Source organism: Eretmochelys imbricata, chromosome 18 (assembly GCF_965152235.1).
Source record: "Eretmochelys imbricata isolate rEreImb1 chromosome 18, rEreImb1.hap1, whole genome shotgun sequence".
In the NCBI taxonomy this organism is placed as follows: Eukaryota; Metazoa; Chordata; order Testudines; family Cheloniidae; genus Eretmochelys; species Eretmochelys imbricata.
In genome coordinates, this window is record NC_135589.1 from 8,726,638 (window position 1) to 8,750,725 (window position 24,088).

The following is a 24,088-nucleotide window of genomic DNA, read 5'->3' on the forward strand; positions in this document are numbered from 1 at the left end:
CCGGCTCCATCGAGCGGCCCCGCCAGGCGGGGCCTCGCCCACAGAGGCTGCCGTGTTTGGCGCCTTAATGAGGAAAAACACCCGCACCCGGGCAGGGTCTGATCTTGGTGTTGGCACTAATGGCGGCGTAGGGGGAAGCCTCCGCGGGGAAAGGGGCGCGCTGGGCCGGCTGTGGCGGAAGGGAGTACCCCAGCGAGGGCAGCTCTAGTCAGGCACCTCCTCGGGCACCTCCAGGAGCTTCCTATCCCGGCAGCCCTCGCGGCGCACGGGGGCCTTGGAGCGCTCAGCCGGGGCAGCAACGTGCGAGCCATGCCTAAGTCCAAGCGGGACAAGAAGAGTGAGTGACCCCCCCCCCCGCCCCCGCTCGGGCTGACTGCCGGGGCCCCTCTGCGCTGCCCGGCTCGCTGCCCGCCTGGCGCCGGGCCCCTGGCCCCTGTGCCGGCGGGAGGCTCCGGGGTCGGGCGGGGCCACTCGCCTTTCGGTAGCAGCTTCCCTGCCCCGCTGAGGTGGAGCCCCCGGCGGGGCCTGCCCCGCCCTCAGCGGGTACCTGGCTGCCGCAACGCCCCGGTACCCGACTGCGGCGTGGGAGCCCCCAGGGGCTCTGGGCAGCGCGTGACGTAAAAACACTGTGATTTAATTATTAACCACTCAGGCTGCTTTTACTTTGTGATTAAACCTATCGTAGAATACTTGGTCAGTCAGTTTGCTGTGAGAATATTTTATTTATATATATATATATATATATATATATACACACACGCGCGCACACACCACCACAACAACGGATTCAGACTACTGTGTCTCTTTTGGGTAATGTTGTTAATCTGGCTACTGAGGTCTCAGTATCAGAGGGGTAACCATATTAGTCTGTATCCACAAAAAACAACAAGGAGTCCGGTGGCACCTTGAAGACTAACAGATTTATTTGGGCATAAGCTTTCGTGGGTAAAAAAACCCACTTATTCAGATGCATGGAGTGAAAGTTATAGATACAGGCATAAATGTATATACTGGCACATAAAGAGAAGGGAGTTACCTTCACTACAAAAGGAATTTTCCCTCTCTCGGTATTGACACCTCATCATCATTATTGGGAGTGGACCACATCCACCCTGACTGAATTGGCCATGTCAACACTAGTTCTCCACTTGTAAGGTAACTCCCTTCTCTTCATGTGCCAGTATATATATATATATATATATATATATATGTATGTATGCCTGTGTCTAATTTTCACTCCATGCACCTGAAGAGGTAGGTTTTTTACCCACGAAAGCTTATGCCCAAATAAATCTGTTAGTCTTTAAGGGGCCACCGGACTCTGCATTGTTACTGAGGTCTAAGTACCACTAAGGCTGGGGGTGGGGGAAATTGTGTGCTGACATTAGGCAGAATAGGCTGCGTTAGTTGGTTTGGGAATTATAGAACCTATTCCGCAACTTCAGTAAAGATGTTTCCTTTCTATTCATGAGTTCCTTGTCTCCTACCAGGGATGATGCAAATATCTGGCGGTGTGCTGTTGTATGTCAGTGCAATATGAAACCCTGAAATGTTTTATTTCAATGATGGTTTGTAGCTCATGGTTTTAATCAGTAAAGGAAACTCTGATCCTACAACCATGCAGGGACTCCCAGCAAAGCATCAGTGCTAGAAGGTTGCACCTGGTCTTCTAGGAGTGAGTCAGAAGTCTTTGAGGTCATTAAAGCTGATGTCCAGAGTATATTTGGCAGCCACATTTCTGTGCTTTTTAATTGTACTTTCAATAAGCAGTGCCCAAGTTATCAATGATGCTGAAGCTCTTCTTCTTCCTTTCAGTTTCCCTAACAAAAACCACGAAGAAAGGTTTAGAAGTCAAACAGGGCTTAATAGAAGAGGTAAGTAAGAACATACGTCGTAAGGTGCTGCATTTAGTTTTCCATTCTGTATCGGAGAAAAACATAGATATGTTCTTTCCCTTCTGCAGAATCTCCTTCTGTTAGGATCTTACTGTACTTTACACAGAGTAAGTCGCACTACATGCTTTCTAGATGTGGGGAAACTGAGGCACGCAGGCAATTTGACTAGACCCCAGAAATATAGAAAAGAAGCAGTTTGAGAAACTGGTGTCAGATGAATTCATTATTAATCTGTTAAGATTCTTACAAAAAAAAAGTTACAATGCATACAGTAAAACTACCTCAGGATTTAAGCTGTGTGCCACAAGGGTCATAAAAGAATTCATCATGCTGTCTGTGTACTGGGTCATACAGTTAACCAACTACATTACTGAGGCTTCTTGATCTTTTCAGGTATTGGCTTCTACCAGGGGCAGGACAGTGGGCTTAATGGCTGAATTGTGTAATGCAGTTTAGCGGTCGAGGTAGTCACTACAAACAGCATCCTGAACGACAGCCAAGGCCATCCATGTAAATCGGATGATGACATTCTCTCATGCTGGATGGAACGTTATCACAGTGTCCTGAACCATCCTCCAGCTGCCGCTTGTTCAGAGCTGGATTATCTGGCAGTCACTGCGGTTCCAGATCCAGACATTTGTACTGATGTTCCAATATTGGATGAAGTGAAGTGTGCCGTCTCTAAACTGAAAAATGGACGCACAACCGGTGCTGATGGCATCCCCTCAGAGCTGCTAAAATGTGCTATTGATCCTGTAGCAGAATCACTTCTGGCTATCTTTTGTCTGGTGTGGAGAACTGAAACCCTGCCAAATGCCTGCAAGGACGGTACTGTGATCTCACTCTATAAGGGCAAGGGACCACGCAGTGAATGTAAAAGCTACAGGCTGATCACCTTGCTCTCCATTCCAGGGAAGGTGTTTGTACATGTTTTGCTGGCACGCCTTTGCTACATGGGAAGCGTCGTCCCCAACAGTCAGGCTTTACAAGGAACAGGTCCACGTGAGACACCATTTTGGCTGTTTGCTTATTGTCAGAGATACACTGCGAGTTCAGGAAGCACCTGCACGTAGCATATGTTGATCTTAAGGCTGCATTTGATTCAGTAGACCATGTTGCATTATGGAAGGCCTTAAAGGGCATAGGTGTCCCTACCACTCTGCTGGACTTAGAGAGTTTCATAATGGAACCCCTGCCCATGTTCGTCTGGGGAACCGGATGTCAGTACCTTTTAAATCAGTATCTGGTGTTAGGCAGGGTTGCGTTCTGGCCCCTGCACTCTTTTGTTGGGCAATGGATTTCGTAATGCAGCATTCCCTCAGGTCCATAGGCATTGAAATCGGCGATCTCTCACTCAGAGATCTTGACTACGCTGATGACGTTGTTCTTTTAATACAGAGCCCCAACAGGTTTCATGAGGCACTCCAGCAGATGGAGGACGAGTTAGCTAAGATGGTCTCCATGTTTCATGGTCAAACACAAAACTGCAAAATCTAGGACCAGGTCCACCTGCGACTCCAGCCTCCTTGAACAATGAAATTGTCGAATCAGTTTCCAGCTTTTACTATCTGGGTTCTATACTTACCAGCTCCTCCAATTCTCACGCAGAGGTTCTCCATCAGATTGGCATCGCAACATCTGCCATGGGCCATTTACAACAGATATGGAATCAACATCATCATAGTACGACAACCAAGCTGAGGATTTATTTGAGCTGTATCCTTCCCATACTGTTGTACGGCTGTGCAACATGGACACTATGCCGCGCAGACCGGACAAAGCTGGAGGCTTTCCTCACAAAATGTCAACATCGTATATTGGGCATAAAGTGGAATGACTTCATCTGTTATGCAGATGTTTATGGTCGTTTGGGTCTACAGACTACTGGGGCCATTGTCCGCAGGCAGCTCCTTACGCTTCTTGGCCATGTCGCAAGGATGCCACAAGACATTCCAGCGAACTACATTCTCCGGGTGGTTTGTAACATCCGGGATAAAATTCCACCAACCGGGGGGTGGAGGCAGCCCAGAGGTAGACCCCCTATTACATGGGTTCATCAAGTCTGTTCTGATGTTGGACTCTCAGACTGTCAAGCCTTTGCGGTTGCGCAGGAACGGACCAAATGGTGAACGATCTCTGTGGCCGACTGGCTAAGCGTGAGAGAGAGAGAGAGAGAGTTTAACAAATCCTGTGTTTGTTTTATAATACATAGTTTTATTTTAATGTAAAAAAAATTGAGTTTTACAGTTGATTAGTTCAAATGGAGAATCTCGCATCAAAATCATAGTTGTTAGTTCCATGGAGTGCCCAATATTGCTGGGGAACTAGAGATGTTGCCATGAATAGAATTTTTGAACAATCCTCCCACCCCATCTTCTGTGTTTAAGCTGTTGCAGAAATGCATTGGTATGCAATGGGGATTTCTCTGATGTTTGCTATAACTGCTCAATATCATGTTCTCCTATAGTTGCGGAAATGTGTGGACACCTACAAACACCTCTTCATCTTCTCTGTTGTCAATATGAGAAACAACAAGCTGAAGGATATCAGAAGTGCCTGGAAGCACAGCAGGTGAGCAGTAGTCTCCAAGATTGCTTCCCCTCATGGCTGGTGATCGTGAATATTGTGTTATAGGTGTATACATATCTTAGACAGATTACTGTACTTACTTCTGTGGGAGGGGGAGGTAAGCTGCTAAAAGAGCTCTATGAATTTTCTTCTCTTCCACCCCTCAAGATGATAGTTTTCAGGAAGTAGCTTGGGGCTCTTGGCTGCAGTGCTGGGGTTAACCCTAGGATTTCAAAAACGTCAGCGTTTGATGGCAGCTGCATCTTTCAGGCACTGGCACATAGAGCTAAAGTGATGCAATTACTATCACCTGCCTTCCCTCTCCTGTTTGGGGCAGAAACAGTACCTTTCCTAATTCTTAGGTTACAAGAGAGAAGTTTCAGGATCCCCTTCCCTGGCCCTTAAAAAGGGAGAGGCTGCGACTCCCAGATTGAGAACCCGTCTTCATCCCTGATTCAACTCTGCAGATGTATTGAGCCCATCATGATGGATTCTTTTCCTTTTTTTCCAATAGGATTTTCTTTGGGAAAAACAAAGTTATGATGGTGGCATTGGGACGGGGGCCAGCTGATGAGTACAAGGAGAACTTACACCAGGTATGTTCTGATTTCCATAGCTTTTGCATGTTTTGGAAGTGAGCCTTATTTTCTGTAAATCTCAAGAGAAAATAAAGAATTGCTTTGGAGAGCCAGAATGGATCAATACTCTTCTATCGGCAGTAAATGGGGTTCAGATACTTAGATTGTCAGCTCTTTGGGGGCAGGGACCATCTTTCTGCTCTGTGTTTGTACAGCGCCTAGCACAAAGAGGTCCTGGTCCATGCCTAAGCACTACCACAATGATGATAAATGCCAGTCCTTCACTGATATGTAGATCTTTAGGCAAGTTGCCTTTGACAACAGTCCCGTTGCCAGTGTGGGCAGCCTTTTAACTCTGGTGATGGTTAGCTTCACGTCAGTGTAGCTTTGTTCACCATAGGTTCTTCCACTATAGTAAGAAATTTGTCCTTTTTATCAGTTCATCAAAGGAAGGGTGCATGAGGATGTTGCCGCATTTACCTCTCCTCCTTCCAGTATGTTTGGGGGTGAGGGGTAAAATCATGGTGCCTTGCTCACAAGATACCTAATTGAGGACACTCCTTGTTAGTACTATAGCAACTCAATCCTGAAGATCTGGGTTGCAGGTACAAGTGGCATCTCTCAGCCAATACTGCTTAATCTTCTTTCAGTGGAGGCAGAATTGTTGGGAGAGCTCGAAGGACCTCCACCAGTAGATGTGTCTTCACATCTTTTTAGTCTCTCACTGAAGTAGGACTGCAGCCAGTGTCTGAATAGTCTGAATTCATCCATCCAAGCTTTACAAATAATTTGGAGCCTCAGCCCTATGGAATTCTTGCTACAGTTTGAAAAACTAAACTCCAATGCTAAGAGCCCTCACAGGAGTCCAAAAATTCATAGAATATCAGAGTTGGAAGGGACCCTCTAGTCCAACCCCCTGCCCAGAGCAGGACCAATCCCCAACTAAATCATCCCAGCCAGGGCTTTGTCAAGCCTGACCTTAAAAACTTCTAAGGAAGGGGATTCCACCACCTCCCTAGGTAACGCATTCCAGTGTTTCACCACCCTCCTAGTGAAAAAGGTTTTCCTAATATCCAACCTAAATCCCCCCCACTGCAACTAGAGACCATTACTTCTTGTCCTGTCATCTGCTATCACTGAGAATAGTCTAGATCCATCCTCTTTGGATCCACCTTTCATGTAATTAAAAGCCGCTATCAAATCCCCCCTCATTCTTCTCTTCCGTAAACTAAACAATCCCAATTCCCTCAGCCTCTCCTCATAAGTCATGTGTTCCAGACCCCTAATCATTTTTGTTGCCCTCCGCTGGACTCTCTCCAATTTCTCCACATCCTTCTTGTAGTGTGGGGCCCAAAACTGGACACAGTACTCCAGATGAGGCCTCACCAATGTCAAATAGAGGGGGACGATCACGTCCCTCGATCTGCTCGCTATGCCCCTACTTATACATCCCAAAATGCCATTGGCCTTCTTGGCAACAAGGGCACGCTGCTGACTCATATCCAGCTTCTCGTCCACTGTCACCCATAGGTCCTTCTCTGCAGAACTGCTGCCTAGCCATTCGGTCCCTAGTCTGTAGCGGTGCATTGGATTCTTCCGTCCTAAGTGCAGGATTCTGCACTTGTCCTTGTTGAACCTCATCAGATTTCTTTTGGCCCAATCCTCCAATTTATCTAGGTTCCTCTGTATCCTATCCCTGCCCTCCAGCGAATCTACCACTCCTCCCAGTTTAGTGTCATCTGCAAACTTGCTGAGGGTCCAATCCACACCATCCTCCAGATCATTAATGAAGATATTGAACAAAACCGGCCCCAGGACTGACCCTTGGGGCACTCCGCTAGATTCAGACTGCCAACTAGACATGGAGCCATTGATCACTACCCGTTGAGCCTGACAATCTAGCCAACTTTCTACCTACCTTGTAGTGCATCCATCCAGCCCATACTTCTTTAACTTGCTGACAAGAATACTGTGGGAGACCGTGTCAAAAGCTTTGCTAAAGTCAAGGAATAACACGTCCACTGCTTTCCCTTCATCCACAGAACCAGTTATCTCATCATAGAAGGCAATTAGATTAGTCAGGCATGACTTTCCCTTGGTGAATCCATGCTGACTGTTCCTGATCACTTTCCTCTCCTCTAAGTGCTTCAGAATTGATTCCTTGAGGACATGCTCCATGATTTTTCTGGGGACTGAGGTGAGGCTGACTGGCCTGTAGTTCCCAGGATCCTCCTTCTTCCCTTTTTTAAAGATTGGCACTACATTAGCCTTTTTCCAGTCTTCCGGGACTTCCCCCGATCGCCATGAGTTTTCAAAGATAATGGCCAATGGCTCTGCAATCATAGAATCATAGAATATCAGGGTTGGAAGGGACCCCTGAAGGTCATCTAGTCCAACCCCCTGCTCGAAGCAGGACCAATTCCCAGTTAAATCATCCCAGCCAGGGTTTTGTCAAGCCTGACCTTAAAAACTTCCAAGGAAGGAGATTCCACCACCTCCCAATCACATCCGCCAATTCCTTTAGCACTCTCGGATGCAATGCATCTGGCCCCATGGACTTGTGCATGCCCAGCTTTTCTAAATAGTCCCGAACCACTTCTTTCTTCACAGAGGGCTGGCCACTTCCTCCCCATGCTGTGCTGCCCAGTGCAGTAGTCTGGGAGCTAACCTTGTTTGTGAAGACAGAGGCAAAAAAAGCATTGAGTACATTAGCTTTTTCCACATCCTCTGTCACTAGGTTGCCTCCCTCATTCAGTAAGGGGCCCACACTTGCCTTGGCTTTCTTCTTGTTGCCAACATACCTGAAGAAACCCTTCTTGTTACTCTTGACATTTCTCGCTAGCGGCAACTCCAGGTGTGATTTAGCCTAATCTCTGTTTAACTAATTTTTCTTCAGTAATTCTATGACTAGATCATAGTGACTTTTCAAATGGGATTTCTCTGCTTTTTCTTGATCAAACATCTGAGAATCTTGAGCTAAATTCTTTCTTAGGCCCCACTGATTCATACTTTTTCCCTCCTCCCACAATCTAATCTCCTTTCTCCAGAATTTACATCTGGAATGTCCTGCCAAGCCAGTGCTTCCATCAGCCACAGAACAGGTTTCACGCTAGGAGGAAAAGTCTCCTGAAATAGATTTGCCATCTACATCCTGTCCTTAATTTAGTCTTCCTCACAGCACCAAAGGGCTGCAAGACACATCGGGGTTGATGAATCAATATCTGCAAATCTAAGGTTGGGTCCTCTGAATTATCTGGGCTTCCTGAGTAAATTCCGTGGTATTAGGGGGCTTTAGCACAGTCCAAGATAAGTGCGCTGCTGAATTCCACATGCTGCTTATTTTCCAGGTCAGCAAACACCTAAGAGGTGAAGTTGGTATCCTGTTCACCAATCGCACCAAAGAAGAAGTGAACGAGTAAGTATCTGGGGGGGTAACAAAGGGGCTTCGGGCTGATGGCACCCTTGCCACCAGTGTTGCATCTCGATTGAGAAAGAACTAAAGTTCAGACTGAGCCTCTTCTCCCTCACTGAAACAGAAGCCGCTACTGGAAGCAATTCTCTCGCTCTCCTTGATGCTGATCCCATGACAATGTTCAGCTTAAAGTGCTTTTATGCATGCCTCCCTTTGGAGCTGCGATGGGAAAGGCTCACAGTGGAAAAGGCAGGGGGAAGGTATAACAGGTTATGCCGTGATTGAAAAGGGAATGGGAGGTGCTACGCTCTGACTCACGTGGCTGCTTTCTTGGAGATGTTGAACTACGCTTGTCCATTTAAACTGGGTAATCTCCATAACAGTAAAATCTAACGCCACACGGTGAGCAATCTCTGACCACCACCCCACAAACACATCTGACTGGACTTTTCCTTTCCTGAATCTCTTGCTCTAACATAACTTGCACTTATCTGTAAAGTTAGTGTATGGTCGAACAGCTACAAAGCTTTCCAGAGTCCCCAAGAGTTACCTACACACATGGACACTGTACACAAGTACAAATCACGTTCTGGTCTCGCTGGCCTGTGCAGGAGAGAGTGAGTGTGGAAGTAGTAGAACATCTCTTGGTAAGTTGGCCTGTCATCCGTCATGTGGACCCAGGCGAACTAGAGGAATTTTGCTCGGGGTGGGGGAGAGGTAATTGTAAACCTAGCTTGAAAAGGATGTATTTCTTTAATGAGAAAGCAGGAAAAACTGCAACCCTGCTGCCTTCTAAAGCTTTTCCACCATCAACAGAACATTCACATTCAGTCACTCTCTTTTCCTCCATCTCTCCCACCCTCCCCAAGACACATACCCCCTGCAAAAAAAAAAAAAATACTCTGGACTTTATTACTGCTGATCTGTTTTACATGGAAGGTGTTTGGATACTGTAGTGATGGGTAGTACAAAACCCATAGATGCTGATTTCACAATGTCCGCCCCTCTTGGGGTAGGATAGATGAATTCCAAGGCTGACCCTTCCCAAATGAGGTTTATTCCACAGCTGGAGGTTTCTTAAATAAGTAATACTCTTGTTTCCTCCCCTCCAGATGGTTCTCTCAGTTCAAAGAGGTGGATTTTGCCCGTGCAGGTAACAAGGCAACATTTACAGTGAGCCTGGACACGGGGCCCCTGGAGCAGTTTCCCCACTCCATGGAGCCTCAATTACGGCAGCTGGGATTGCCAACGGCTTTGAAGAAAGGTATGTGAGCTGCCTGGCACATATGATCATAATTCCCTCTCCGCCACTAAAATTATTCCAGATTTACTGGCTTTTATTCAATAAATGTTGGTAGCATCTTGGTCAGCATATATGCAGGAAGGCCGGGCAGGGTGAGTGTTAGATGATGGAAGCAGAAGTCAGAGCATATGTTCAGCAGGGAACATCTAATATTAAAAACCCCTTTCTCCTCCTATGGTTGACACTGGAATTGTTTGTTTGTTCTATATCATAAAATTCTTGTTTCTAAGAGCTGGTCAGGATAAGCCAAGCACCTGATGAAAGCCCCATCTCCTGTATGCCTTGGTTTTTCATATCAGTCAGCTGGGCTTGACCTGCAGATCACAATGATTTTTCATGGAGGATGTGATTTATTTACTTCATTATATGCCTTGACAAAGCCACAGGCGGTCATGTGAAGTCTCCTGTTATTTCCGTCAAAGGAACTGGGAGGAAGGAATCAGCCTGAATTAGTAATTGCATAAAAATGGGGGAGCCAGGGGAACTCAGCATTTGGGAGAGGACAGGCATGAAGCAAACACCTGCTAAGAAATTAGTTGCTGAAGTGGGTTTACACTGCATATCAATTTCAACGACTGATACATGCCTTCCATTATATTACATTTCCTCAAAGAACGGTCAGCCTATGTAAAAATCAAAACAATTTATTGTGCTGCTGGATTGAAGTTTCATTACTCTATGCTGCCAGCAATAGAGAACCAGGCTGGGAGCTCTGATTACCACAGCTGCTCCATTTCTTCTCTAACCTCATGTGGTATTCATCCCCCTGACTGGATCCCCTTCTTCCTCCCTGTGTCTGCAGGAGTGGTGACACTGCTTTCGGATTATGAAGTCTGCAAGGAGGGGGATGTTCTGACCCCTGAACAGGCTCGTGTCTTGGTGAGTAACATATTAGCAGCACAGTTAGCTAGCTATAGTTCAGGGGCAGCCACTATTTCCACCCAGTAACAAGTCCTGTGGATCTTTCCTGAAATTACAGATCAGTGTGACCAGTAAATTTAATTCAGTGTGTGAAACCATTTGTGCTCAAATCAAGTTACTCCAGTTCTGAATATTAACCATAATGAATAGCTGCTGTTCATTAGGGTTGTATGCATCCTTAAGAGCTGTTTTGGCTGCTAGTCAATAATGCTTGACTGGGGATTAATGACCAGCTGGAAGAATAGTCCAAGGTGCAAACGAAGGAGCCCAGCTGATAACTTGAGAAATACCCTGTGCTGAGACAGGTATTGCTTAACTATAAGAACACACAGAGAAATGATCAGGCTAATGGATGATAGATCAGGTATTGCTAAAAGAATTAAATGGCTTGCATGTTGAGATTTGAATCCTACCTTTGCATTCTAGTTTTATACTGTGCATTTTGAAACCAGCAGTAAAATCATAGCTGCCTGAGAGTGGCATGGACTGAGGAAGGGATCCATCTAATCGAGCTTGAAGGGAAAAGTCTGCATTAAAATAGCTTCATGCTTTTGGTCTAGCTCAAGTTGAACAACTTATCCTTATATTAAAATGCACCCTTTGATTCTTGCTTACATCCCGTTTTGTCATAATGCAGTTTAAAGGTGTTAGTTAATGTGAGAGCTAGCCTTGCCACAAGGAGGCTAGCAGTATGAGTGACAAGTTCCTGTCTCCCTTTCAGAAACTCTTTGGCTATGAGATGGCAGAATTTAAAGTGACCATCAAGTGCATGTGGCATTCTGAGACAGGAGACTTCCAGCAGTTGGTGAAGGAGACAGAAGAAACCTCAGAGATGGAGGAGGAGGAGGATGATGACGAAGAAAATGGCAACTAACTGAAAGACCTGCTATAGAACATTAGAGACAGTTTGTTCTATTTCAAGAATAGTCCACTGAAGCCCATGGGTACTCTCCCTCAGTTGCAGCAGGACAAAGTTGATCAACCCACAGACTTGCTATTTATCAAAGATGATGCAAATGGTTTATATATAAAATTAAGTAGAAATTTTGGATCCCTGCCTGTGCAGCCTCTTTGAGCCTGTTCTCAGGTTCTGCACATTTTCTCCTCGTTCAGGGATGCTCAAGTTCCACGTAAGAAGTAAAACCCTTTCCACTCTGTGTTTATTGTTCAGACTTGAACTCAGCAAATCTACTTCACCGCCCCATAATCCTTCCCCCTACAGAAAATTGCTTTTGAACTACTCACTTTGCATTAGAAATGAGTTATATAGAGAGCAACTATTTAAATGCAACTTGTCTCCAAAGGAGAAGGTGCTAATTCATATTTCCTAGGATCCCTAGAAGGTTGGGTTTTGTCTTAATTCAAAAGCTAAGAGAACAATCTAGACTATTCCTTTGAGGGCAGATACTGACTAAATTACCGCTGAAGCCAAAGGATGAAGTGTAGTGACTAAGCTAGTTTCCTGTGCCATCTGTTAGTAAGTTCCTTCTGTCTTCACTGAGCCTGTTTAAGAACAGTGCATCACCAGAACTACTGCAGCTTCCCTATTTCTCGGTGTAGAATGGTAACAGAGCAGCAGTTTAACCTTTTTTCATTTGCAGGCCCCTAAAAAATTTCAAGTGGAGGTGCAGACCCCTTTGAAAATCTTACAGTCTGCAGACCACAGGTTGAAAACCACTGTTCTATGGTAATGCCAACCTTTGGCAGACCCCCTAGACATAGTCTTCAGACCCCAGGGGATGTGTGGACTACAGGTTGAAAACCACTGAAATAGAAGAATTATCTTCACTCCAACTTCTAGTATAGAATACCTGTGATTTTCCTGTAACTGATTCTTGGCCCAGCACTTCCAAGGCTTTATGGGAATGAATTTTTTTTTTAAAAAAAAAAAGGGGAAAGAGTCCTAAAGGTTATACTTTAAATGTTGGTGTAACTAACCTCTGAAGTAGAGCTGCTGTGGAAGTGAGGAGTATATGTGTACAATACTCAATCTGTAAAAGCAGGCAAAATCCTGTAGTTAAGACTTTAGGAAGCAGAACTGAGGTTGCAACTACATGACCAAGACAGAAGGGGGCACTGTGGTGGTAAAGTAGTCACATGACCAGTTATAATTAGTGCCTATGGTACTTGCAAGTGTCTAGATCAGTGGTCTCCAACCTTTTTAAGCACAATACCACTTTTTGAATTTAAGTGCAACCCAGGAGCTACCTCAAAGAAAATAGAGAAGGAACAGTAACCACAAACCCAAACACCCTTGCCCCGCTCATTCCATCTCTCTCCCCCCCCCCCCCACCTCACTTTCACTGGGCAGACTCAGGGCTTGGGCTAAGGAGTTCTGTGTGGAAGGAACTCTGGGCTGAGCCTGTGATGGGGGTTGGGGTGCAGGCTCTGAGGGAGGGAGTTTCAGGTGCAAGAGGGGCTGCAGGCTCTAGGAGGGAGTTTGGGTGGGGGGCTTGGGCCTGGGGCAGGGGTTGGAGTGCAGGAGGAATTGGGCCAGCATGTCCAGCAGCAGCTCCTGGGTGCAGAAGGAGAGGCAGCTCAGCACACTACCCTTGTCTGCAGGCAACACCCCCGCCACTCCATTGGCTGCTGTTCCCCATTCCCAGCCAATGCAAGCTGTAGAGGGTGGTGCCAGCAGACAAGGGCAGCATACAGAGACTCCCCCAAGAGCTGCCTCATGGGACTGTTAGTGACCAATCTCCTGGTTTGGCTGCAGAAGGGTTGGCAACTCTAGACTAAGATCAACTGTCAAAGGCTCCATGATCACAATCTACCAGTTGGCAATCACTGATCTAGATTGAACCACAACTTTAGGTTACACGCTGCCTATGGAAAATTCCACCAAAGGTAGGACTAGGGTTGCCAGCCCTCCAGGATTGTTCTGGAGCCTCCAGGAATTAAAGATTAATTTTCAATTAAAGATTGTTGTGTGATAAAATCTCCAGGAATACCCAACCAAAATTGGCAACCCTAGGACTGGTCCTGTGTATGCTGTTCACAGTTTGAGTGGGTTGTCAACAGAATTGAGGAATTTAGAGAAGCAGCTGTGTTAGTCTGTATCCATAAAAAGAAAAGGAGTACGTGTGGCACCTTAGAGATTAATAAATTTATTAGAGCATAAGCTTTTGTGAGCTACAGCTCACTTCATCAGATGCAAACTTACGCACTAATAAATTTGTTAGTCTCTAAGGTGCCACAAGTATGCCTTTCTTTTTTTTTTTTAGAATTGAGGAAGTTACCTAGCTAGACTAGCGTAAACAAAGTGCTATTTAAACAGTTACTTAATGGGCAGGATAGTTCCCCTTCCTGAGCCAACAAACTACATTAAGGTTATTTCTGCAGTTCTACTATTTAACATGTGTTAGGAAGCCTGCACCTGGGCTGAAATTCTGATGGCTTAAGACAGTTTCAGGTGGCCTAGTTTGCACTTTGAAGTTCCTCTCTCCTCTTCAGAGAGGCTTATTTACACAGCTGTTGCCTTGGAAACAGAACAAGTAACTGGGCTAAAGTCCCTTCATGAGTGGACAGCACAAGCAAAATTGGAACCTGCACCCTTCCTAAAAGGAACTCCATTGCTTTAAGCACAACTGCCCTTGTAACTGCTACTGTGATTGGCTGTTAGTAAAACAGCTTGCCGCAGAAATTCAAAACGAAACCCAAAATTCAATTAAACAGGCATGGCCTGAGTTAGAAAATGCTTTATTCTGACAGATGATTGAAGACAAACATCCACAGTCGTAGTTGGAGACTTCAAGTGGCCATATCACAGGGCCCGTCCTTATACGAATTACATCACTGAATCACAACACTATTGTGTGCGCTCGGGTGAAAATAGGAGCTGCCCTATTAAGGGACATTCTCATGGCAATTATGGCTTTTAGTTTTGTTTAAGGAAAAACAAGACACGTTATGGCTTGAACACCACGTGCAGCTGACATTAAATCAGCACAGAAACAGTGAGGCTTGTGATTGTATGAAGAGCTTCAACTCTAGTGTCAGGCAACCCCAATGTGGCCAATATGTTCACTACGTGGAACCCCTGATCCAAGGGTGAAGTTCCCTCTGAAACGCTTTGGGAGGAGTTAGGAGGTCTCAGATGCCAGAATACTTGGTTACCATCCCCACACTAAATTTGCTACCCCCATTTTCTAGCGGAAGTAGTTGGGACAGTCATGTGTTACTAGGTGCCAGGCTCTATCAAATGCTTCCACCACAGCTGGGAGCAGAGGGCCCTCTTCACTGCATGTGAGGTTCTGCTGCAGCTGATCCATGTTGGACATCCCAATGATCACTGCGTCTCCAAGGGCACCCTGCAGTTGAAAGGGAGGAGTTTACCTTATAGGAAAAGCAACTTGTCTCCCATCTTGTAACAAACATCAGACTTCAGCTCTGTTCGTCTTTCAGCTGAATGTTGCTCTTTGGCAACTACTGGATATTTGGGGAAATATGTCGTAACTGCAGTCCTGTTAACAAGGCCAGAACTCAGTGTGCTGTCCCTGCCTCCAAGTCTCGCCAGTCCCTCAAAGGCTGCCAATTCATGCTCTGTGGGTGGCCAGAGGGATGGGAAGAGAACATAACCATTAATTTCCCAGCCATATGAAAAGCCAGTTTATCACCTCATGAGGAAGTGGCTGGCTGAGAAAAGTCAAAACTAGAGCGACTAGCCTTTAACATCTTCCACTTTCCTTCAGGCCATGGAGACAAAATACAGAAGGAAGTGTAGAGCTGATTCACTTCTATAGTCTGCTGTGTGCAGCAGCCTGGCATTGGAAGACCAGAGAAATGTTTCAAAAAGAACAGAGCAGTAGGGTCTGAGTGGATTAAACGACAGATTTCACTGCTGATGTAGACCAGAGAAATGTTTCAAAAAGAACAGAGCAGTAGGGTCTGAGTGGATTAAACGACAGATTTCACTGCTGATGTACTGCAACTGGAAAAACCAAAGAAATCCAGTTGCAGCGTTAGACTTCTGTTGTACATACCAACTGTCTATGTTAAAGTCAAGCAATTACCTGAAGTTTGGAGTGGTTGTACATCCAGCGTAAAGCAGCTGAAGTTAGGCTGGGGGGGTTAGAGCCATAAGCCTCCCCTAATGCTTTCTCTACCTGGGCAATGGCTTGGAAATGGTGCTCCTTCCAGTATCTACAGCAAAGGAGACATTAATGGAGCATTAATTTTACTGACTCAGCTATCTCTGGCTTCCTCTTATGACAAACATGGATCCATACTGCAGGCAAGAGAACAAAGGGGCATTAAGGTCAAAGACTAGTGCATGTACCCAGTGCAGCCCTTATGGCCTATGCTGCCCAAATGGTTTTTGGGTGATCCAAAAGGCAACCTCCCTAGAGATCAGAGATGCTGCAGTCACTGTTTAACAAGCATAATGTTGCCTCTTGAGGCTTCAGACTCAGTAACTTATTTCATTGGTGTGGAATTTAAATTTTTGTTTTAGATTGCTGTATCTACACAATTATACTAGCTAACAAGTTCACAGCAGCCGGCTCATGCCCCTGCATCCTTTCCAGATACCAGACCATTAGTGTACTAAGGATGCACTAGATGTTAGATGGCTAGCTAGAAAAACCTGACTACTTTTTGTTGTTCTTGTAGGCCTTTCATCAAGAGCTGAAAGCACTTTGCAAACATTCAGCTTCAGCCTCCTGTATGGGAGGTCAATATCCCGCATCTCACGAACAGGGAAACAGCTATTTAAGTGATTTTTGCAAGGGCACAGAACAAGTTGGTGGCAAAGCTGGAACTAGATTAGTAGTTGTCAACCAGGGGTCTGGGGCCCCTCGGGGCTATGAGCAAGTTTCAGGGGGTCCGCAAAGTAGGGCCAGCATTAGAGTCACTGGGGCCCTCGGCAGAAAGCCAAAGTCCCGTTGCATGGGGCTGAAGCCCAGCGCCCTAACCCTGCCATCCGGGGCTGAAGCCGAAGCCTGAGCAATGTGGCTTCACGGGGGCTCCTGTGGCATGGGCCCGAGGCAGCTGCCCTGTTTGCTACCCCTAACACAAGCCCTGGCTTTTATATGCAAAAAAACCAGTTAATGTGGCACAGTGGGCCATGGAGTTTTTATAGTGTGTGTGTGGGGAGGGGGGCTCAGAAAGAAAAAGGTTGAGAACCCCTGAACTACAGTATAGAAAGCACCCCTGCTGTAATAAAGACACCACACTTGTTCTCTTTACGATCATTAAACCATCCCTCTATTTAACAAATTCCCACCACCCGAGTGCTGCAGGGGACCGCCAAAGAATAACTGAGGGAGATCACCTGCCTGCGAGCATCATCACTGAACAGACTTCAGTCATTTGTATTTTCTCCTGCATCTTCACTTGGTGATTCATCTAGGCCGAATCAAAGGTAACATTCTAGCCCAGGGATTCTCAATCCTTTTTCTTTCCGAGGCTCCCGCAACGAGCTATAAAAACTCCACGGCCCACCTGTGCCACAGCAACTGGTTTTCTACATGTAAAAGCCAGGGCCAGCATTAGGCAGTAGCAATCAAGGCAACTGCAGGGGGCCCCACGCCACAGGGAGCCCTGCAAAGGTTAGTTGCTCAGGCTTCAGCATCAGCCCCGGATGGCAGGGAGAGGGGCCCCGGGCTTCAGCCCCATACGGTGGGGCTTCATATTTCTGCCCTGGGCCCCAGCAAGTCTAATGCCTGCCCTGCTTGGCGGATCCCCTGAAACCAGCTCGCAGCCCCCGGGCCCCTGGTTGAGAACCACTGTTCTATCCTCAGGAAAGGTCCATCTCTCTGCCATTCTACCATCTGGAAACTTACCTGTCCCTGTAGGTCTGTGCCCAATCATTTCCAAAAAACCTGCCAGTCGGTTGGCCTGTGTCTTTATCGTCATACTTGTACTTCCCTGTCAGCAGCCCTCCTGCAGGGGTTCAATGACATGCTATTGTTAATGGCCAGGATTTTGTGGTGGATGGAATTTTACAGCCTGCAAAAAGTACTGTAGCCTTGTATACCCCATGACCTCCTGCAGCTCTGTACACAGGGCCTCTCCTGCAGCCCAGGCATAAACCCCAGGATGGGACAGGGCAAGAAGAACTGAAATGTAGGGTGTAAAAACTCCACCTATTCAGCTCTGACCAGCAGAACTAGCCCTTTATGGTGAAAGGGCCCTCTGCCCTAGTAAGAGCCCTGGTAAGGCAAGATGGGCTTCTTGGCATCAAGACACTTGAGTCATTACAGCTGTCGTTTTACTTTGTGTAAATATCTCTTATGAATCTAGTGTTGGGGAAAGGTGCCAGCTTGGCAGACCTGAAAACAGATGAATACAGCATGGGTAGCCTCTGCCTTGGCCTGCAAAGGATCAGCTTTCATGGCCCAATTCAATCCTTCATCTCTGCTGACAAAGGGCCTGTTTGTAAGGGTGGCATACAGACATACAGGTAAACTAGGAAAGGATGGGGATCAGCTCATTCAATGGAGACTTACAGGTGGAGGGCTCTATAGCTCATTATCTGTCCCGTCCCCTGAGCCACCCAGTCACCCCACCGCCACCATTGCTATTCACTTCTAAGCCCACTGTTAGTGGTGGCAGTTTGGCTGAAGTGGAGGGAGCCCTATTCAGAGGGGGGCAGGCCAATATCCAGCCTATTTTTGTTTTGTTTGGTTTGGTTTAATTCCCTCCTGCCACCCACCCCATTTAGCAGACCCTTCCTCCTCACCCTTGCCCAGCTCGTACCAGCCAAAGGATTGTAGGCATAGAACCGCATTCCACAGTGTCTAAGGCACGGCAACAGCTCGGTTTCCACTTGGCGAGTGGTTGCATTGTACATGCCCTATAACAAATAAGAGCACTTAGAACTTCAGAGTAGGGCCTGGCTAGCTTATGGGGTGCTAATGCAAGAGGAAGGGCTCCCTATTTGATGGTGAGAATCCAGAAGGCTAATAATGATCCACATGTGTTGCCATCTGATGGCTATTTGGCCACCTATATGAAGTGGCTCAGTCCCGTCCCTAGTGGATTGTCAACACTGTTGGCACCATTTACCTACACTCCTGACATGCCCATCACTGCCCTGCCCCTGATCACCATGGGCGCCTGAGTGAACTGCAGCCTCAAAGCTGCACACAGATTTTAACTTCCCACAACCAACTGGACCTGATTTAGTACTGACAATTTCACAGCCACATGTCCGCAGGGCAAATTAACTAACATTCAGAAAAATGTGGTTCTGCTTTTTCTTTCACCTTGCCTTGTCTACAACTATTCAGAGATAAAACCAAGTGCTCTGGATCAGTGCTCATGGCATTAGCAGGACTGTGCCTTTTGTATAGACAGGCATCTGCCCATGTTAACCCCTTCCAAACATCCTGAAGAAATGTGCGTCCCAGCAGCAAGTTCCTTTGCAGCAGTTATTTAACCATCATTGCATATGCACAGATTGACTCCCATTTAGCTCCATAATGTCTTTGCATTGCATTCAAATCAACAGTGCAAAATTCCAGTGGAGCTGGAATAGCCCTCTTCCTCCTCCTCCATGGATACATTTTGTGCCCTATGGAAAGAGTCAGAACAGAGAGTCCCCAGGTCACACTAGATTGGTGCCTGCTGAAGAACGGATTTCCTGGATCATTGTATGGAACTGATAAACATTACTATCAGTTTCACATACAGGAAATTGCTGGAACAAATGACAGACATGTATCCTCTTAACTGCGTCTGAGTAGCGACCTCACTTTGCTTTCTAATTGCACTTGTCCAAAAAGGTCTTACCAGACTAAATGAAACATCTTTTTGTTCAATGTTTGTAGAGCAACTAGCACAACAGGGTCCCAGCCTGAGACATGGGCTCCTAGAACCTACCACAATACAGCGACAGGTTCCCAGCACTCTTGCAACAAGAATAAAAGTTTGTGAATTTTGACTTGCTTAGGCTTTCCAAACCACCCAGTAAGACTCTACAGCTCCAATTTTCCCAGGAGCTGCCCTCAGTGGGTGACGCTTCATGAAATCATCCTGGAGAAGGAGTAGTCCCCACCTGAACAGCACTGGGACAGGTGCCTCTAGCTCCAGGTTGGGTAAAAAGGGACTAGAGCTGTAGGGGTCTGTGCAGTATCAGGTAGACCATATTAAATCTGCAACTCTCACCTGATACACAGTTGGAAGCACCCAGTTGTTGTACTTGCAGATGGTATAGATTTCTGCCACCTCCCAAGCTGCATAGTTTGACAGACCAAGCTCCTTAAACTTTCCCTGTAGAGGAATACAGAGAGTATTTAATCCCAGTCTCTTGCATCATGTATTTACACACACAGTTTAAGATTAACATAGTGAAACAGACTGTCAACTGATTTTAGTCCCCAAATTAGTTTTCCTTTTTTGATCACCCCTTCTCCAAATGGGGATGACTTACAAGACTCAATAGGAATAAAAATGTTTCCTTTGTTTTGTTTTAATTAGAAGGCCTGGATTTACATCCTTTTAAAACTCATTTCCCTACCTGTTAATGCCAAACATAGCACAGGACCAATTTGCAGGAGGCAAAGATCAGAAATCCTAAAGCTTGTTAGAACTTATGAGATCTTATTTATGGTACTAAATGATTCACCTGGAGATACTATATGGTACCAGCTGTTTATACCTTACACGAGCCATTGATTTTTCTTCTCCCTGCCTTGTGGAACTCTGCCCCCTCACCACTGTACTCACACCACCCCCTGCAATGGAAAGCAGGAGAAGACACAAATAAACCTAGATAAAACAAAACAAAAACCGAGTGGACAAAGTCACAGGTTTAGGCCTCTGCCTTTACCTCCTTGTATAGCTCATTGCAGGCATGTAGTGTCTGTTCCACAGGGGTGTTGTGGTCAGGGGCATGGAGATAGAACAAGTCTACGCTCTTCATCTGTAACCTCTCAAGGGATGTCTCCAGCTGAGACCTGACACTCTCAGGCTTCAGAGTCTTCCCCTCCCATGGATTGGCTTTGGTTGCCATCTTCACTAAGACAGAGACAGAACCAGACTGAAAATAACCAATTCTGTATTTCATCTTTAGTAACCAGGGTGAAGGAAGGATAGGGATAAGGAGTGGGCACAAATCATTTAAAATTAATGCATAACATGGTACAAGCTTACAGAAGCCCCAGGCAAGACTGGTAACATCTGCCAATTGTGGTACACAAAGGGAAAGCCAAATTAATAGGGTTACAGAATTGCTAATGCTTATCTAAATATCCAAAAAAGGGAACAGGTAAAATCCTAGAGGCCCAATCCAGCTATCTACACAAGTTCTCTCATTAGTCTTCTTCGAAGGGCTGGGTGGTCACAGTGGCTGTAACAGTTGTTTTCCCCTTACCCCAGTTCACTTGATGTATAGGGCATAACTCGTTTATTTCAGAGTCAGTTCAATGGATCCCTGCTTCCCCATAATGGAGCACAAAATTAATCTGTAGTTTAGACTGTACACTCTCCAGAGTAGGGACTATGTCTTCATGTGTACAGCAATTAGTACAATGATCCTAAATGTAGCCCTTGCATACTACTAGAATACAGATTGTATAATAACGACCACTATTCTGTACCCAAATATGGCTGCACAAAGTTAGGCACCTAAATCTTGTCCAAGCCAAATGCATCAAGTAAACAGCATCAGTGGTGATTAGATTTTAAAGGGATTTTTCCCTGCAAACATTAAAGTGTTCCAGTAACACAGATGAGCAGTTGTTTGGAGAAACACAGTTTTTACAAGACCTTCAAAGTGAACTCTGTCACCACCTCACGCAGAGCACACCGGGCACGAGAATCATGAGTGCAAAGGGCAAAATAAAGCCTAAAGATAAGGGAAAGGGCTATCGAACAAGCGACCAGAGGAGTGACACCTGGCTCCAGTCTGGGGAACCTGACAACGTTGAGTGTTTTGGGGTTCCCCTGGGTGTGCAGCCGCATAAACGCCAGTCAGTGCTGTGCCCTCTGGTGGAGAGGCCAAGGAGTGGGATGAAGGAGGGAGACAGTGTGTCCACAGAGACAGGCCTAGGTGTTTGGCAGTTCCCAATGCTCTGACTAAAACAACGAGGAGTGCGGTGGCACCTTAAGGACTAACAGATTTATTTGGATATAAGCTTTTGTGGGTAAAAAAACCCACTTCTTCAGATGCATGGAGTAAAAATTCCAGATACAGGCAGAAATATGTATTGGCACATGAAGAGAAGGGAGTTACCTTACGAGTGGAGAACCCAATACTCCCTTCTCTTCATGTGCCAATATATATTTCTGCCTGTATCTGGAATTTTCAGTCCTTGTATCTGAAGAAGTGGGGTTTTTACCCATGAAAGCTTATACCCAAATAAATCTGTTAGTCTTTAAGGTGCCACCAGACTCCTCATTGTTTTTTGTGGATACAGCTTAACACAGCTACCCCTCTGATACTTAATACCCTGACTGTTACCACACACCCCCACACACACCCCCACACACATACCCGTAGGCTCCTGGAAGCCGATCTCTCCACCCAACACCCCACATTTGCAACCCCAGCAGTGTCCCTTCTCCCCTCAGCATGTGGGAGGGGGAGACCCTAGACTGCTCCCCCCTGGGGAGCAGCCCAGGTAAAGGAGATGGGACTCCACCAGCTTCCCCTGGAATGTGGGGAATCCAGGCTCCCTGCTCCACTGACTGCCCATGGGGGGAGGTATTCAGCAGGGGCAGCTCCTGCTCCCCCAAATACCCCCCCATGCCCACGTCTCCACACACACACCATGCCCTACTCCCCAGACCCTCTTACACCACCCCCCACCCTCTTACCCCATCCTCATGTCCCACCCCCCCAGCCCACCTCTCCAGCCCCCCCCGCCCTCTCTTAGCCCCTTCCCCAAGCCCAACTCTCCAGCACCCCCCATTTGTTACCCCCGTGCCATGCCCCGCCCCCCAGACCCCCTCCCCCGTGCCATGCCCCGCCCACCTCTCCAGCTCCCCCCGGACCCCCTCCCCCGTGCCATGCCCCGCCCACCTCTCCAGCTCCCCCCGGACCCCCTCCCCCGTGCCATGCCCCGCCCACCTCTCCAGCTCCCCCCGACCCCCTCCCCCGTGCCATGCCCCGCCCACCTCTCCAGCTCCCCCCGACCCCCTCCCCCGTGCCATGCCCCGCCCACCTCTCCAGCTCCCCCCAGACCCCCTCCCCCGTGCCATGCCCCGCCCACCTCTCCAGCTCCCCCCAGACCCCCTCCCCCGTACCTGCGGGCCCGTCGCCGCCCGCCAGCAGCGCCCCCAAGATGCGCTCGGACGCGCCCCCCCCGTACATATGGGCCGTGTCCAGCTCCCGGTGCCCCCGCTCCAGGAAGGCCCGCAGCAGCGCCCCGCTCGCCTCCTGGTCCGTGCGGCGCCCGAACTCCATGGTACCCAGCACCGAGGCCGGGCGCCGGGCCGGGCCGCCCGGGGACCGCGCTGACTGGGCCATGGCGGAGCGAACGCGGCGGAGCGGCCTGACCGCGACCTCAAACCGCCGCAGCGCGAAGAGCATTCTGCTGCGCATGCGCCCCTGAGCCCGCCCTAGGGAACGAGAGGAAAGGACTCACGGCGCCAGCGGGCGCTAGGGACCGTCTCCAAATTCCCACCCGAGTGACAGCGCGTTGTTCACTAGAAAGGAGCGGGGCCGGCTCACTGTGAACCGATACGTTCCCCTAGTCAATGGCTTCTGTTTTGTGTGCCCAATAGCTCCCTCTCTGTCCCTGGTGGTTGCAAAGGAAACGTCCCCAATGTAAAGTGAGTGTGAACTGATGCTGTGATGGTTGCCTGAGTCTGCAGGCAGCCTGAAACAAAGGAGAGAGGTGTGAACTGCCCCAGGCACCCCAATGGGGGCTTTAGCCCCAAACGCTAACGAAGACTATGTCTTCTCTGCAAAAAGGTGTGTTTTTACAGGCCCTGGAGTTGGGGGCTGGGATGAGGAAACCAAAAAGCTTTTTCTCTGTCAGCTGCCAGGGGATGGAGCTTCACATTTATCAGACACCTGTAAGCCAGTGGCTGATACAACAAAGAGAGCCCCAACTGGGTTCAGGGACAGCACCCTGGTAATAAACCAAGCACCCTTCCCCTCCCAGCACTTAGAGGTGGTTGGGCAGGGCTTCTTGCCAGGGTGTTGTCCCTGGACCTGTTTGATGGCCTCCACCCCTGTCACATTTCATATTTATGGCTAGTTAATAGGTTTGGTCCCCCTGATCAGAGCAGGTCTAGATGACACATGGTCAAAAGCGTAAGGGCCTAGTGCTCTCACTGCTCCTATCGTTGGTTGAGCTGCACTGGTGCTATAGAACATGAGGAAGAATTAACGAAAAACCTCCACGCACACAGACAAGGCCCCCATTGTGTGTAGTTCAAATCCTTTTAGCCCCAAAGAGACTCCTTTTAGGATACTGGGGGGGGGCGGCAGAGAGGGGACAGAGAACTAGTCTTTCCGTAA

The 24,088-nt window shown here is 47.4% G+C and overlaps 2 protein-coding genes across 2 annotated transcripts; one reads left to right on the forward strand and one right to left on the reverse strand.

Moving 5' to 3' along the window:
- The first annotated feature begins 264 nt into the window (after nucleotides 1–264).
- MRTO4 (MRT4 homolog, ribosome maturation factor) lies at nucleotides 265–11,728 on the forward strand. Its single transcript, XM_077837371.1, has 8 exons — nucleotides 265–337; nucleotides 1,816–1,874; nucleotides 4,363–4,466; nucleotides 4,978–5,059; nucleotides 8,389–8,456; nucleotides 9,566–9,717; nucleotides 10,559–10,635; nucleotides 11,399–11,728. Exons 1-8 carry the CDS (start codon nucleotides 310–312, stop codon nucleotides 11,549–11,551), a joined length of 723 nt encoding a protein of 240 aa, XP_077693497.1. The 5' UTR covers nucleotides 265–309; the 3' UTR covers nucleotides 11,552–11,728.
- A 2,611-nt stretch (nucleotides 11,729–14,339) lies between these two features.
- On the reverse strand, nucleotides 14,340–23,164 carry AKR7A2 (aldo-keto reductase family 7 member A2). Its single transcript, XM_077837290.1, has 7 exons — nucleotides 22,867–23,164; nucleotides 20,450–20,637; nucleotides 19,786–19,890; nucleotides 18,376–18,472; nucleotides 17,460–17,559; nucleotides 15,690–15,819; nucleotides 14,340–14,987 (listed from the first exon to the last, which is right to left on the reverse strand). Exons 1-7 carry the CDS (start codon nucleotides 23,162–23,164, stop codon nucleotides 14,826–14,828), a joined length of 1,080 nt encoding a protein of 359 aa, XP_077693416.1. The 3' UTR covers nucleotides 14,340–14,825.
- Between the last annotated feature and the right edge of the window lie 924 nt (nucleotides 23,165–24,088).